This window comes from Haliotis rufescens, unplaced genomic scaffold, assembly GCF_023055435.1.
Source record: "Haliotis rufescens isolate VD_foot unplaced genomic scaffold, xgHalRufe1.0.p SCAF_9, whole genome shotgun sequence".
Classification (NCBI taxonomy): domain Eukaryota; kingdom Metazoa; phylum Mollusca; class Gastropoda; order Lepetellida; family Haliotidae; genus Haliotis; species Haliotis rufescens.
This window is the reverse complement of record NW_025964383.1, coordinates 7716354-7734262: the sequence shown is the minus strand read 5'-3', so window position 1 is coordinate 7734262 and position 17909 is coordinate 7716354. Positions and strand designations below refer to the sequence as shown.

The following is a 17909-nucleotide window of genomic DNA, read 5'->3' as shown; positions in this document are numbered from 1 at the left end:
CTTGCCAATGGAGATTGACATATAATGCAAGCAAAAGCTGTGTTCTGGTGTTTAAAGGTGGAAACAAAATCAACCAACCATGTTCTTTTAGACTAGGTAACCATATACTGGAAATGAAATCGAACACAATATATGCAGGTTCTATTATCAGTACTCATTTAGAATCCGAAAGGACCAGGAGAGCTTGCGCCAAGGCGAGGAAGCATTTGAATTCCCTGAGAGATATTGGACTAAGAGCAGGTGGTCTGAACCCAGTCTGCTGTATGAACATATGGCGTAGAGTAATAATTCCAGGTGCCTTCTACGCGTGTGAACTGTGGTCAAATATGTCCAAGACAGAACACAATGAAATTGAAAAACTCCAGCGCTACTTTGCACGTAATGTACAAAATTTTCATGTAAGATCTTCGACCGTTGCAACTATTCAGACGCTGGGATTGTGGACAATGACATCTGTGATTGACAAAATGTAGCTGATGTTCCTTGAGAGGATGTGTAGAAGCAGCTACAGATATGCCCCGAAAAAGGTGTTCTATTTCAAGTGTGCTCAATATATAAGAGGCAGTGACAAAAGAAAGTCTGTAACACATGATCTACTCAATGTGGCAAAGAAATATGAATTATGGTCCATAATAGTTCACTTTATGAAAACTAACCAGTTTCCATCCAAGGATGTGTGGAACAAAACCGTACAGACTAAAATAACAGAACATGAAACTGCTCATTGGCACACGAGTCTGCGAGATCACCCTGAATTAAACAGATTTATTAAAATTCACAGTAAGCTTGTACCTCATAGACTGTGGAATATGTGTATTCTGTACAATATACCAACTAGACCAATGTATGCACTTGTGAAACTAGGAACACTACCAATAACACCTGGACAGTGTTTAATGTGTGATGAGGAGTGCGATGTTGTACACATGATGCAAGGAACACCCTCTATGAACATCTATTTGACTCTTTAAACCTCGAACAATACATGCGTATTGAGGACTGTGCAGATGACGAAGTCAAACTTATAACCCCTATTGTAGAGGATATGAGCCTTGGCAGATGGGCTGAATTCATATCTTCTGTATCACGAGACATACGCTCCTGGAACCTGCGATCAATGCTCTATCTATAGACAGTATATCTCATACCAGGACTACACGCATAACATGTACACGCATAACATGTAGCCACATAACATGTACAGACATAACATGTAGCCACATAACATGTACACGCATAACATTTAGCCACATAACATATAGACGCATAACATGTACACGCATAACATGTACACGCATAACATGTACACACATAACATGTAGACATGTAACATGCAGACACATAACATGTACACGCATAACATGTACACGCATAACATGTGGCCACATAACATGTAGACGCATAACATGTAGACACATAACATGTAGACACATAACATGCAGACACATAACATGTAGACGCATAACATGTAGCCACATAACATGTAGACGCATAACATGTAGACACATAACATGTAGACGCATAACATGTAGACACATAACATGTAGACACATAACATGTAGACATACAACATGTAGACACATAACATGTAGACACATAACATGTAGACACATAACATGTAGACACATAACATGTAGACACATAACATGGACACGCATAACATGTAGACGCATAACATGTAGCACATAACATGTACACGCATAACATGTAGCCACATAACATGTACACGCATAACATGGACACGCATAACATGTAGACACATAACATGTACACGCATAACATGTAGCCACATAACATGTATATGCATAACATGGATACGCATAACATGTAGACGCATAACATGTAGCACATAACATGTACACACATAACATGTACACGCATAACATGTAGACGCATAAAATGTAGACACATAACATGTAGACACATAACATGTACACGCATAACATGTAGCCACATAACATGTAGCCACATAACATGTAGACACATAACATGTACACGCATAACATGTAGCCACATAACATGTAGACGCATAACATGTACACGCATAACATGTAGGCGCATAACATGTAGACGCATAACATGTAGCCAATAACATGTAGCCACATAACATGTAGACACATAACATGTAGACACATAACATGTAGCCACATAACATGTAGCCACATAACATGTAGACGCATAACATGTAGCCAATAACATGTAGCCACATAACATGTAGACACATAACATGTAGACACATAACATATAGACCCATAACATGTAGACACATAACATGTAGTCACATAACATGTAGACACATAACATGCAGACACATAACATGCAGACGCATAACATCCAGACACATAACATGTCGACACATAACATCCAGACACATAACATGTAGACACATAACATGCAGACACATAACATGTAGACGCATAACATGTAGACACATAACATGCAGACGCATAACATGTAGACACATAACATGTAGACACATAACATGTAGACACATAACATGTAGACATATAACATGTAGACACATAACATGCAGACACATAACATGTCGACACATAACATCCAGACACATAACATGTAGACATATAACATGCAGACACATAACATGTAGACACATAACATGCAGACACATAACATGTAGACACATAACATGCAGACACATAACATGCAGACACATAACATGTGGACATATAACATGCAGACACATAACATGTAGACACATAACATGCAGACGCATAACATGTAGACACATAACATGCAGACACATAACATGCAGACACATAACATGTAGACACATAACATGTAGACACATAACATGTAGACACATAACATGCAGACGCATAACATGTAGACGCATAACATGCAGACACATAACATGTAGACACATAACATGCAGACACATAACATGTAGACGCATAACATGTAGACACATAACATGCAGACACATAACATGCAGACACATAACATGCAGACACATAACATGTAGACGCATAACATGTAGACACATAACATGCAGACACATAACATGCAGACACATAACATGCAGACACATAACATGCAGACACATAACATGCAGACACATAACATGCAGACACATAACATGTAGACACATAACATGCAGACACATAACATGTCGACACATAACATGTAGACACATAACATGTAGACACATAACATGTAGACGCATAACATGCAGACACATAACATGCAGACGCATAACATGTAGACACATAACATCCAGACACATAACATGTAGACACATAACATGTAGACACATAACATGTAGACACATAACATCCAGACACATAACATGTAGACACATAACATGTAGACACATAACATGCAGACACATAACATGCAGACACATAACATGTAGCCACATAACATGTAGACACATAACATGTAGACGCATAACATGTAGACGCATAACATGTAGACATATAACATGTGGACGCATAACATGTAGCCACATAACATGTAGATGCATAACATGCAGACACATAACATGCAGACACATAACATGTAGCCACATAACATGTAGACACATAACATGTAGACGCATAACATGTAGACGCATAACATGTAGACACATAACATGTGGACGCATAACATGTAGACACATAACATGTAGCCACATAAAATGTAGATGCATAACATGTACACACATAACATGTAGACACATAACATGCAGACACATAACATGTAGACACATAACATGTAGACACATAACATGTAGCCACATAACATGTAGATGCATAACATGTAGACACATAACATGTAGACACATAACATGTAGACGCGTAACATGTAGACACATAACATGTAGCCGCATAACATGTAGACACATAACATGCAGACACATAATATGTAGACACATAACATGTAGACACATAACATGTAGCCACATAACATGCAGACACATAACATGCAGACACATAATATGTAGACACATAACATGTAGACACATAACATGTAGACACATAACATGTAGACACATAACATGTAGTCGCATACCATGTACACGCATAACATGTAGACGCATAACATGTAGACGCATACCATGTACACGCATAACATGTAGACGCATAACATGTAGACGCATAACATGTAGCCACATAACATGTAGACACATAACATGTAGCCACATAACATGCAGACGCATAACATGTAGCCACATAACATGTAGACAGATAACATGTACACGCATAACATGTAGACGCATAACATGTAGCTACATAACATGTAGACGCATAACATGTAGACGCATAACATGTAGCCACATAACATGTAGACGCATAACATGTAGACGCATAACATGTACACGCATAACATGTAGACGCATAACATGTAGCCACATAGCATGTAGACGCATAACATGTAGACGCATAACATGTAGCCACATAACAGTGCTGTCGTATGTCTGTACTGTGTAGTTTATACACTTTATGCTACACTTTCTCTAACACATATACTTCATATACTATTAAGAAAGTAGAGCATATCCAATATGTAGAGGTGTCCCATGCTGTTTATGAGTGGCTGTTAACATTAAGGTAAGATTATGATATACATGTATGAATGAACAATTTCATTTTTACAAGTGGGAGAGACATTTCGGTGGAGGTTCTAACACCGTTATCAAGTAACTAATCCAACTTCTTAATGCCTCTCCAAGGAATCAAGTATTCAAGAGGGAAATTGAGTGGAAAACGGTTCATCAAACGAGATGCAAATGATGCATTCTAAAACACGCATTTTACATGAGTGCCAATCAGGAATACAACAAGCAGTTGTTGATGCGACGTGGCATGTTTCTGGTAAACTGGCCTCTGGTCTTTTGGGATGTCTTGTCCAACTCTTCTGAAAGTGAAAACGGCGGAGGCGATGTTGAGGTGTTCCGATGGTGTTCCATACGCGGTCGGTGGAGGAAATTGCGATTTGTGTTATGTGGTGGTGTTGCTGTTTCGATTATGCAGTGACAGTCCGACCATGATGGACACGTCCATTGTCATCATGAAAGACAACATGTCAACACCAGATGTTAGTCCGATAGGCAGAGCTGTGTTGTCACGGTAATACTGTCCTGTGACGCTCCCCTGGCCGCTGTGTAATGGCGTTCTGTCCATCATTCTGATACCAAGGCAATATCATCAACGCAATACTGATGGACAGACAGTGACGTCCGCTAACGTTCTATGGCACATTTCCAAACACGAGTACGCCGTTCAAGGAGGTCAAGACTCAATCTGGATTCGACAGAGGTCACATGACCATCGGCTATTCCCCCTACATCAGCCGCATTGAGGTGATCGGTCAAAGTGGGGTTACACGTGGTCATCGAGATCCAGTTCCAACACAGATCCAACATAGATTCAGATGAAATGAGATGCTGTTGGCGAGACGGATCCTGATGAAACGACCCTGGATGACTGCTGTAGCTCTACAGTACTGGTTCAACGTATAAATGTGTCTGCTAATCACAGACTGAGAACACATTAAGTGTACAATATGCTGACTTCTACCAATCTGAAGCATGCCTAGCATTAGACATTGGACACCAAACGATGATCAGGTGCGTGCTGTAACCGTGCTGTCATCAAGCCTCTTCGGCCAGCTGGATTCACACTGCCTTAATTAAGCTTCCAATACAAGAGCAAAATCCCTAAATGCATATTTTACACGTGCAAAGGACCGTCACAAGATGCACGCGCAGTGAAAGGTGCGTATAGGAGCTTTCCGTTATCACCAAGTAGCAACACAAAATAGGCCACATATGCATGTTGTTTCTGACAGAAGTCAGATATGATTTTCGATATCCCCTACTTCTGCTATGTCCCAAGTTACAGTGTATGTGCATATATACTTGCAATACTTTCTCAGCGTTAAAGTCATGTCTTATTTGTGCTTATCAACCATTATATCTTGTGGTAACAGTTTTGATGACATTAGTTTAGTGTGAACATCAACAGCCCAGGTACTGGTAAAGACCAAAAAGGATTCCACTTTTGACAATATTGTCTTCAGTGTTTCTTATGTAATATTTTCTTTATATGACGCAGTTAATCTAGATGTCAACTTACTCTCTGTATCAGTCCGCAAAAGGTGCAGCTTCTTCTCAAACTCCGCCAAGCCCTGTAACGTAACACAACGATACTTCAGTGAGCTTCATACACGATATTGACTTCCATACTCATATATTGGGGGCTAATACATCAGATGTATACATTACTCTGAAATTGAATGTAGCTATGGATCACTTGGGGGACAATTACACAAACCAAGACAAGGGCAAATATACCACCCCTTCAGGGCCAATCAGTTTAAGATGTCTTTGAGTCACATGTGGGGCAATGCTACGAGCGGTGACTAAAACGTTCTGGGCCGAACAATGGATGTACTTAGTTGCTAATTATTTTTCAACATAATCCCCTCTCGAGGTCCACCCACTTCTGCCAACGATACTGGAGTACCTGGTTCTCACTGTTGTGGGATACCTCCTGGTGGTGTAACACTTACACCACAGCAGATATGACGTCATCATCATAAAATTTGCATAATACTTACCAGGCAATTAATTCTTCGAGTGTGGGAAGTGGTGGAAAACTGACGGTGCCACATATGGTCAATGAGTTCAAAGCAACAGTCATGCCCTGCAGGAATGGAGACAACAGACTTGAGCACAGATGCACTGCATGTCTTGGGGCAACACCACATCTTTAGTGAGTTTTCCAAGACGTTTAGCCAGAGGAGCATAATATTGGCCATTTATGGTCTGACCACTTAGGAGGTATTCCACCAGTTGCATTCCTTTGGAATCCCAGAAGACATCGCCTTGCCGGTTGTTGGAACAGACTTTGCCTTCCCCGGAGGAGGATACGCTAAATGTTTCAACTGCGTTGACTGTCACTTGTTGACAGTGGTGTACCCAAGACTCATCCAGGTAAGGTTACAAATCCCTCTACAAAATCAGCTGGGAGTTCTTGGAAACTATGTAAAACCTCACAAGAGTGATGAACCTGGAGTGTTTCTGATCAGGAATCAGAAGCCTTGGAACCCAACGTGCCGTTATGCATCTTCCCGAGGCAAGGAAGTTAACCGACTATAAACGTCCAGTTTCCACCCTTGCCGAATTAGGCCGGAATTTTTGGGTTACATTTTGGCTGGACTAACGAGTCTATGCATAGTCCAATCAAAATCGCGTAACGAAATCGACATCCGGTTTGTAAGCAACATGGATTTTAACGTGCAGATTTCTGTCGACTGAAGGATTTGCAAAAGATGTGTACCGTCAACTAGGCGTCGACAGATATTTACCATATCTTTTCATGTCATTAATGAAGGTGCACACCTGATCTGATGCACTTTGCAAGGTAAGACACTTTTTATTACAAATTAGATCTTGATCAGCGATCAGATGGTCTTGACTGGGCACCACAATATGAGTTATGGAATATGATTGGTCATTAGGAGGGACATAGAAGGGACATGACTTGTAATAGCTACTGGTTATAGCTAATAGCTAATTTCAGCCACGTTCGGCAAGGGTGGAAACTGGACTCCCTTGCCTCGGGAAAACTGCCGTTATGTTTGACAAGCCTGGTTCATTTATAATGCGCCAGATTCCATTCACTGAAATCATGCTCGTGGCTTTATATGTTGAAGCAAGTTGTGCTACAGCAAGGAAAAGTCAAGGCGAGGGTGTTGATTTCAGGTTGAATAGTACTGGTTGAAAAGGTAGTTCTTTAGATGAGCCTTGAATGGTGGTGAGAGTTTAAGTTCTGTTGGTAGACTGTTCTAATCATACTATTGGAAAGACCTGTGACCAAAAGTCTTCAAGCGGGTTTCTGTCACTTGCAGCAAGTGTTCACTTTCAGAACGGAGAGACCTGGATGGCTAGTATTTTGGCAAAAGTTCCATCATATACCATGGGGCTGATTCATTAAAGCATTTGTAGGCTTATGTCAGTAGTTTAAAATCTATTCTCACTTTGAGGGGTAACCAAAGTAGCGGCATCAGAGAAGAAGTAGCAGGAGTCCATTTTGAATTTCTCGTAACAATACGTGCAGCTGTGTTTTGTATGACCCTTTCAGTTTAAGATACTTGATGACAGTGTTGTAGCAAATTATGTTCAGCAACAGAGAATACCTACTATTGATGCCTGCAGAAATGTGCTGCCTGTAAGCATGGAAACTGTTGTACGTAATACATGCTGTTAATGGCGGACTGTACATCATTCCCAGTCAGGCTCAGAACCTTTCAGCAACCCCTCGATAAGCAATACAGAAGTTCCATTCCATATAGTTTGTGTCCCAATATCAATATTTGTCTAATTTATACTTATACACACCCTCTCCAGTCCCATCTGATCATGTCCACCTTCTCGCGTCCCATCTGATCATGTCAACCTTCTTCAGTCCCATCTGATAATGTCCACCTTCTCCAGTCCCATCTGATAATGTCCACCTTCTCCAGTCCCATCTGATCATGTCCACCTTCTCCAGTCCCATCTGATTATGTCCTCCTTCTCAAGTCCAATCTGATAATGTCCACCTTCTCCAGTCCCATCTGATCATGTCCACCTTCTCCAGTCCAATCTGATAATGTCCACCTTCTTCAGTCCCATCTGATCATGTCCACCTTCTCGCGTCCCATCTGATAATATCAACCTTCTTCACTCCCATCTGATCATGTCCACCTTCTCCAGTCCCATCTCATCATGTCGACCTTCTCCAGTCCCATCTGATCATGTCCACCTTCTCCAGTCCCATCTAAACATGTCAACCTTCTCCAATCCCATCCGATCATGTCCACCTTATCCAGTCCCCTCTGACCATGTCCACCTTCTCCAGTCCCATCTGAGCATGTCCATCTTCTCCAGTCCCATCTGATCATGTCCACCTTCTTCAGTCCCATCTGAAAATGTCCACCTTCTCCAGTCCCATCTGATCATGTCCACCTTCTCCAGTCCCATCTGATCATGTCCTCCCTCTCAAGTCCAATCTGATAATGTCCACCTTCTTCAGTCCCATCTGATCATGTCCACCTTCTACAGTCCAATCTGATAATGTCCACCTTCTTCAGTCCCATCTGATCATGTCCACCTTCTCGCGTCCCATCTGATCATATCAACCTTCTTCACTCCCATATGATCATGTCCACCTTCTCCAGTCCCATATGACCATGTCCACCTTCTTCAGTCCCATCTGATCATGTCCAACTTCTACAGTCCCATCTGATCATGTCCACCTTCTCCAGTCCCATCTGACCATGTCCACCTTCTCCAGTCCAATCTGATCATGTCCACCTTCTACAATCTCATCTGACCATGTCCACCTCGTCCAGTCCCATCTGATCATGTCCACCTTCTCCAGTCCCATCTGATCATGTCCACCTTCTACAATCCCATCTGATAATGTCCACCTTCTCCAGTCCCATCTGATCATGTCCACCTTCTCCAGTCCCAACTTCTCCTTGTCCACCTTCTCCAGTCCCATCTCATCATGTCCACCTTCTCCAGTCCCAACTTCTCCTTGTCCACCTTCTCCAGTCCCATCTGATCATGTCCACCTTTTCCAGTCCCATCTGATCATGTCCACCTTCTACAATCCCATCTGATCATGTCCACCTTCTTCAGTCCCATCTGATCATGTCCACCTTCTTCAGTCCCATCTGATCATGTCCACCTTCTCCAGTCCCATCTGATCATGTCCACCTTCTCCAGTCCCAACTTCTCCTTGTCCACCTTCTCCAGTCCCATCTCATCATGTCCACCTTCTCCAGTCCCAACTTCTCCTTGTCCACCTTCTCCAGTCCCATCTGATCATGTCCACCTTCTCCAGTCCCATCTGATCATGTCCACCTTCTACAATCCCATCTGATCATGTCCACCTTCTTCAGTCCCATCTGATCATGTCCACCTTCTTCAGTCCCATCTGATCATGTCCACCTTCTCCAGTCCCATCTGATCATGTCCACCTTCTTCAATCCCATCTTAGCATGTCGACCTTCTACAATCCCATCTGATCATGTCCACCTTCTACAATCCCATCCGATCATGACCACCTTCTACAGCCCAGTCTGACCATGTCCACCTTTACGGTCTTAAAGTCGCAGTATGAAATCGCCTACCACATAACAACTCCCTCATCTTATAAATCACAGTATGTCATCGTCCATCGCCTACAACTTGATCTCCCGCCATAATATGTATGTCTTATACCACCTTCAACTCTTGCCCCTTATTAAGTCGCAAAATGTCTTCATCTATCACCTACAACTCTCTCACCTTAATAAGTCGCAGTATTTCATCGCAATCATCGACGCGAGCATCCCTAACTATAAACTCGGCCATACTTGAAAATGAGACATTTCGTTATCATTCGTCCTTTTCCGTAACTGGCAAACTTCGATGTAACGCTTTAGTCACCGATTCTTGTATAATATTTCATGTTGACAGAAATTTCTTTGAACATCATTAAAACATGAGTGATCTTAAACTCTTTGTACAAACGCCAACATAACGAAATATTCCTTTCTCGGTTCCATTGGCACTGCGCTATCTCAACTCATAACCGATTCTCCATCCAAATAGGGTACTATCACAACTGGTTTGCCATGCTTCGTTTCAAACCGGTACTTGGAATCCGACACTTGGTATTGCTTCCATAGTTTGTGCTGCTGTTGCTTCGTTTGATGATTGTGGTGATGAGATGATGACTGGATAAAAGATGATTGGGTGTCCCGGTGTCATCGAGGAGGGGTCGTATCTATATACATACAAACGTCAGATCCAGGCAACCGGATTAAAAGACGTGATTAAAGTGGGTCTGCTGGTCTGTTCTGTGACTTCATTGATTGCGTGGTTGTTGCTCAATGACGAAGTCTCATCCAGACTCTGTTTTTGTATGAGGGCATATTAGAAGGTTTTGAAGCTGGCATATCTAGGTGGTTGTTATTTTTTGTGAAATATATTAGTATTGACTTGTGTTTGTTGAGTCATATTTCACAATTTGGCCGGTGACTTTCTGATACAGTGACTCTGAGGTACCCTACACCATTGCATTGAAATGGATAAATCTGTAAAGAGTCAGCCTTCATTTGTGTTACCCTATAGGTAGCCCTTCACCATGGTAGCATATGTAGTTTATGAAACCAAAACCATAAAAATACCATAATGTAGTTAATATGACCCCCGCTCTTGTCGATCAACCACCAGCATCACAAAAGAATGTTTTACCGGCTTCATTTGATAAATGCGAGTCAGAGGGCTATAAAAATAGCATATGTCAAAGTAACGCAATTTGACGGGAAAAGGGAAGCTCGTGATGCTTGGAAACACGAATTATACATCTCCTGTGACGGCATCCCATTGCTCTGTACAGGGTTTTCTCCCTTTCAGCAAGTATTTGGACTTAATCGAATTGAAAGATGGGATCGACTTTGACGAGGAAAAGTAGCTGTACTTCATATAAAATGGTGTAAGTATTGTTATTGAAAAAAACCCACTTGATTTGGTCATTTGACTGACAAACCCCATACCTGGTAACAGGATACAGAGAGACACACGTAAAAGAGTACTGACTAGATAAGTTCAACAGCAGTCATCCTAACTGAGATGTGAATGGGCGACCCTCATGGAACTTCAGCAGCCTGTCCAAGGTGAAGTGATGCGTTATACTTTATGACGATGTCGATCCCACAGACAAATCGTGAAAGGACAAGTCAATTTGACGAGTGGGTTTGTGAATTTGACTCATGTACGATGTAAAAATGTGTTTTGAATGTAAACACATACAAGACATGTTTAGGAATGTGTTTCAGTCCTGAACGGAATACACATTTGGTGTGTTCTATCTAAATACGTTTAGGGTCTAAACACAATTGTCATAAACAATCTCCGTAGCACAGGTGAGAGCGTGAAGGACTGCACATCAAGAGGTTGCAGGTTCGTATCCCGTGTTCATCCCGTGAATCTTTGTGTTCATAAATGTGTTGTTGCTGTATTTCTCTTATACAGGAAGCTGACAATGAGGGTGTATCTGATTACTACGACAGACACTTTTGCTTTTATACCTCCGGAGTTGTCAGTTTGACTGAGTGAGTGAGTATGGTTTGACGCCGCTTTTAGCAATATTCCAGCAATATCACGGAATGGAACCCGGGTCTTCTGCGTGACGAGCGAACGCTTTAACCACTAGGCTACCCCACCGCCCCCAGTTTGACTGAAGAGACTAGTCAATTTGACTAATGTGACATGTCAATTTGACTTCTGGCTCCAGCCATAATGACAATTGTTTTACTTAATTTGATTCATATGGCTAGTCAAATTAACCAATGCGACCACATGTTGTCAGTTTGAATCATTAGGGGCTAATCGTTTTTACTAACTGCCGAGTCAAATTGACTTTCAGAGTCGTCATTTTCTAGACAATCAATTTGACTACCATTTTCTTTCAGTGCAGGCTTTTCGTATGAGTCAATGGAAACTATTCTTCATGGTTTGTGGACTGGTTCCTAGAATGCAATCGGATCACGAGACTTTCGTATCAGGCTGTTGCCACGTGATGAGACCTGGATCCAGCATTGGGTCCCGGGAACAAACACGAATCCAGGGACTGGAAACACTTCGGGTCTACCAACACCAAGAAGTTTAAAGCAACCAGATCCACCAAGAAAGCTGTGTCCACCTACTTTGGGGACAACAAAAATATCGATTATTTCCCTCGGGGAACAGCTATGAATGATGAATATCACGTCATCGTATTGAAAGGATTGCGCATGTCGATCAAAGAAGCGTCGCTGTAACTTCGACGTGGTGTTGTCATGGGAACGTGGACATCACCTGTAATCACCTGCAGTTGTAATCACCTGTAATCACCTGTAATTGTTTTCCTACGTCGCTGTGTAGCTGTACGCTGCTGTCCTGAAGTCGACTATTGGAGACACTGGCACTCTTGTAAACAATATATCCAACACGGAAAGTGCACACCACTGGTCATGTGTATGTCATTCTACAACATATACTAATTACTGGTAGTATTGGGGTTTTCATAGCAAAGACAACCGTTATCACAAATGTGATAATGTATGTTGGGGTTTTATAAGCTGTAAATATACTGAACCGCAAAAGAAACGTCACCATGGATAGATACATGGGAAACCTCACTTGTCCAAACACTGCAAACATACTTTGAGGCAGGTTGAATGTCAAATGTTCTTAAATGTTCTTAAAGTGAAACACAACACTAGTCTCTGAGAAAATGGCATCTCAAGTCAGTATCTCGTGTGTCCGCCATGTGCATTGATGACTGCGGTGCAACGCCGATACATGGAACGGATAAGGCGGTTGGATGAAGGCCATAGGCACTTGAGCCCACATTCTGAGGAACGCCTGACGCAGTTCAGCTGCAGTTGTCGGCCTTAGTCGGACGTCATTCAGCCGTCTTTGAATCTGGTCCCACAGGTGCTCAATGGGATTTTAATCGGGACTGAGGGCAGGCGACTGCATGGTTCTGATGCCATTCTGCTGGAGGAAGTCTCTTGTTGCTCTCGCAGTGTGGGCACGGGCGTTTTCATGCTGATGAAACTCGTGGTTGCGGCGACGTGCCGAATGAGGTATGGCGTGTGGTCTCAAGACTTGATCAATGTACTAAGCTGCTGTGACACCAATGGTTCTCCCTGGACCGATTTTCTGGAAGACCACAGGGCCGACCCTCTGTGCAAGACCAATTCCACCCAACACCATGATGCTCGGACCACCCACTAGTCTCTTTCAACAACACAAGCATCCGAATAACGTTCCCCACGGCGGCGTCTCTCTCACTCTCTCTCTCTCTCTCTCTCTCTCTCTCTCTCTCGATGTCTCTCTCTCTCGATGTCTCTCTCTCTCTCGATGTCTCTCTCTCTCGATGTCTCTCTCTCTCTCGATGTCTCTCTCTCTCTCGATGTCTCTCTCTTTCTCGATCACACATACATACATACATACATACATACATACATACATACATACATACATACATACATACATACATACATACATACATGCATACACACACACAAATACATACATACATACATACATACATACATACATACATACATACATACATACATACATACATACATACATACACACACACACATACACACACACACATACATACACACACACACACAAATACATACACATAAATACACACAAATACATACACATAAATACACACAAATACATACACATAAATACACACATGCACACAAATACATACACATAAATACACACAAATACATACACATAAATACACACACATGCACACAAATACATACATACACATACATACACACACAAGTGCTCACACACAAATACGTACACATACATACACATAAATACACACACACACATGCATACATACTTCCACACGGCACACACATTACCTACCATCCATCTGTGACTGTGGAGTTTATACATGTGATAGCAGAGAATGCGAATTGTCCTTAGTAAGTTAGAACTGGACTGTACTGCAGTCAGCAGCGTGAGTATCTCTACTGCTGTCACAAGTACACCACGTTGAGTGAGCGATGTTGTCATCGATCCTAACAACAGATGTCCAATACATCCGACACAAACTGTTGATGAATATAGAAAGATAGAAATATTTCACACTATTTCACTGTGCCATGTGGGTATATTAAGAGCTGAATGATTCAAATACCATGGAATTACTCTAAACTCGCTATGTGTGCTGATGTTAGCGTATGAAATGGTCAGCGGTTGGCATATATGTAGTCACGACAATAATTCAAGGGAAATAATCAACGTGATATAATGTTTCAATATATCTATTTGCAGCTGAATTCAGTCATTCTACAAGCTTTGCGTGGGGTAGGGTGTGTGTGTGTGTTTTTTTTTGGGGGGGGGGGAGCGCGCGGGGTAAATATATCCTCAAAGCATCAGCTTGTTCTGATTCCCTAGTGCAATCAAGGTCATAAAGACTGCATGGTATGAATGACATAGTACACATTTGAAATATTGAAACTGGACAGTTTTCTGAACACGGAGCATATCTCACGTGATACTGTGTCCGTGTCACCTCGTGTGGGGTTGCAGGGTCATGGGTATCGGAGGATCTTGCTAGCTACAGGTCAGCATTGGACCTTGCTAGCTACAGGTCAACATTGGACCTTGCTAGCTACAGGTTAACATTGGACCTTGCTAGCTACAGGTCAACATTGGACCTTGCTAGCTACAGGTCAACATTGGACCTTGCTAGCTACAGGTCAACATTGGACCTTGCTAGCTACAGGTCAACATTGGACCTTGCTAGCTACAGGTCAACATTGGACCTTGCTAGCTACAGGTCAACATTGGACCTTGCTAGCTACAGGTCAACATTGGACCTTGCTAGCTACAGGTCAACATTGGACCTTGCTAGCTACAGGTCAACATTGGACCTTGCTAGCTACAGGTTAACATTGGACCTTGCTAGCTACAGGTCAACATTGGACCTTGCTAGCTACAGGTCAACATTGGACCTTGCTAGCTACAGGTTAACATTGGACCTTGCTAGCTACAGGTCAACATTGGACCTTGCTAGCTACAGGTCAACATTGGACCTTGCTAGCTACAGGTCAACATTGGACCTTGCTAGCTACAGGTCAACATTGGACCTTGCTAGCTATAGGTCAGCATTGCACAATGGTGAGGTAAATAGTCAAGCATTGGTAAAAGCAGAGACCTTATACCGACGTCGGTCGGTATATGGTCTCTAGTAAAAGGAATTCGATCTCCGTAAACGGTCTCCATAATCTTAGGGCATCTTTGGGATGTTGGTTCCTCTGGACATCTGTACACCTTAAGAGATGTCTACTTGGTCAGTGTGTATTGAAATCGTACACATTACGCGTGTGATCTTTAAACATTACTTGATGTGTTTGGGGCTCAAATAGACCTTCCTTTCTGGCCCAAGTTGCCCTTAATATATTCTACCAAGACCACCATAAGATTCCTGTCTTCGCAAACATTCAGTACAAATCTATGGAGGACTTCCTTTTGCACGTGCCAGTCTGTTCCATGTGTTTCTGTTCACCATCCTGGGTCCGCCTCTGCATCCTCTAAAGCATGTACCATTACAGCGTGATGCCGCTGCTTGTCTGTCAGTAATTAACAAATCAGACGTCTTTGGGTATGCATGGTATACATGGGTATGCATGACGTTTGAGTCACGATTGTTTAAAAAGAATTTCGAAAAAGAGCAAATAATTGGCTTTTCCAAAATTGAACATCTATACTATTCGATAGTTCTAGATATGACACCTACAGGTCATTTAAAGGCCAGTTACAACCAGAAGAACATGTATCGAATGTGAATGGTTAAAAACTGAGAAATACCATGGTTAGGATTATGTTTAACAGATAGAAAATTCCAAACTATACGTGCCATGTGGAAGATGAAGTTTATAGTCTACGTGTGTGTGTCCTACATAATGATTTGTTAAAAAAAAGGACCCTGCTAATTACATGCACACGGGCGATAGGAACTTATATTTTATGAGACCGTCATCGTCAGATATTTCACTTTGGGGCTGGTCATTTATTATAGGGGTGGGGTGCTCATGAAGAAATGTTACATAAACTGGGGGTAGGGAGATTCCACCCCCACCTCCCCCTCCCTATAATAAATGGTCAGTACCTAAATAATGTATTAATCATGTATTAAATATACTAATATTAATAAAATATATTAAATAAAAAAAGAACTGCATTGTGTCATTTCCCCACCCCGGTGATGTATTTTGGCGAATTAACACATTGGCCTTATCTTCATCTTGCACATAGGCCTATCTTCATCTTGCACATGAGCCTATCTTCACCATATAGAATTATCAGCGTACAGGTATCTACCTGTTTCTTAAACGTGCACTGCCTTGCAGCGTATACACCGTGCTGCATGTGAAGACTGTCAAATCCGTTATGTAACTCAAACGTCGATAAGCCTCACAAATAGCTAGAGGCTAGAGATTATATCTTTATTGATTGTAAATGTTAGACGGGAGTAACAATAAGGCCGAGACTCGTAACGTGACAAAGTACGAGGTTTATACCTTTATGACCTGCTCGCATCGGCAAGTCCATTCATGAAGCCTCAAGGTGGCTTTCGTTGATATCCGTGGAGAAAATTTCCGGGAACTGCCGACAACGTTTGACGCGTTTTGGCGCTACACTATAGTTGCGTTCAATGTAACCCTCAAGTGACTCAAAACAGCTTTAGGGTATTTCGATGCACTTGACACAGTTTAACTACTACTACTACTACTACTACTACTACTACTACTACTACTACTACTACTAACTATTACTACTACTACTTCTACTACTACGACTATTACTATTAACTATTACTATTAACTATTACTACTACTACTACTACTACTACGACTACTACTACTACTACTACTACAACTACTACTCCTGTTGCTACTACTACTACTACTGCTACTACTACTAACTATTACTACTACTACTACTTCTACTACTACGACTATTACTATTAACTATTACTAATACTACGACTACTACTACTACTACTAAAAGTTGTATAGCTAACTCAGAATAACACAAGTGTTTCTATAGTTCCAGCAAGAAAATAGCAGAAAACATTAACATTGTTTTCATTTCTACTTCTCAAAAAGGCAAATACACGATACATGTGAACTTCTACTATCTGTGAAATGTGGAATTTCTACTATCTGTGAAATGCTGAACTTACACTATCTGTGAAATGCTGAACTTTCATTAGCTTTGAAATGCTGAAGTTATCCTAGCTGTGAAATGCTGAATTTGTCCTAGCTGTAAAATGCTTAACTTATTCTAGCTGTGAAATGCTGACCATATTCTATCTGTGAAATGCTGAACTTAC

The 17909-nt window shown here is 41.7% G+C and overlaps 1 protein-coding gene across 2 annotated transcripts in view; it reads right to left on the bottom strand.

Annotated features, from left to right (window-relative positions):
- Positions 1 to 10546, bottom strand: part of LOC124124060 (thialysine N-epsilon-acetyltransferase-like) — a 62533-nt gene extending 51987 nt beyond the window's left edge. For both annotated transcript variants that reach the window (XM_046487182.2, XM_048390614.1), the window contains exons 1-2: positions 10283 to 10546; positions 6078 to 6129 (exon numbers count right to left, since the gene is read on the bottom strand). In XM_046487182.2, coding sequence (XP_046343138.2) covers positions 6078 to 6129; positions 10283 to 10348 — 118 coding nt within the window. In that variant the 5' untranslated portion in view covers positions 10349 to 10546. The remainder of the gene's footprint in view (positions 1 to 6077; positions 6130 to 10282) is intronic.
- Positions 10547 to 17909: the final 7363 nt, after the last annotated feature.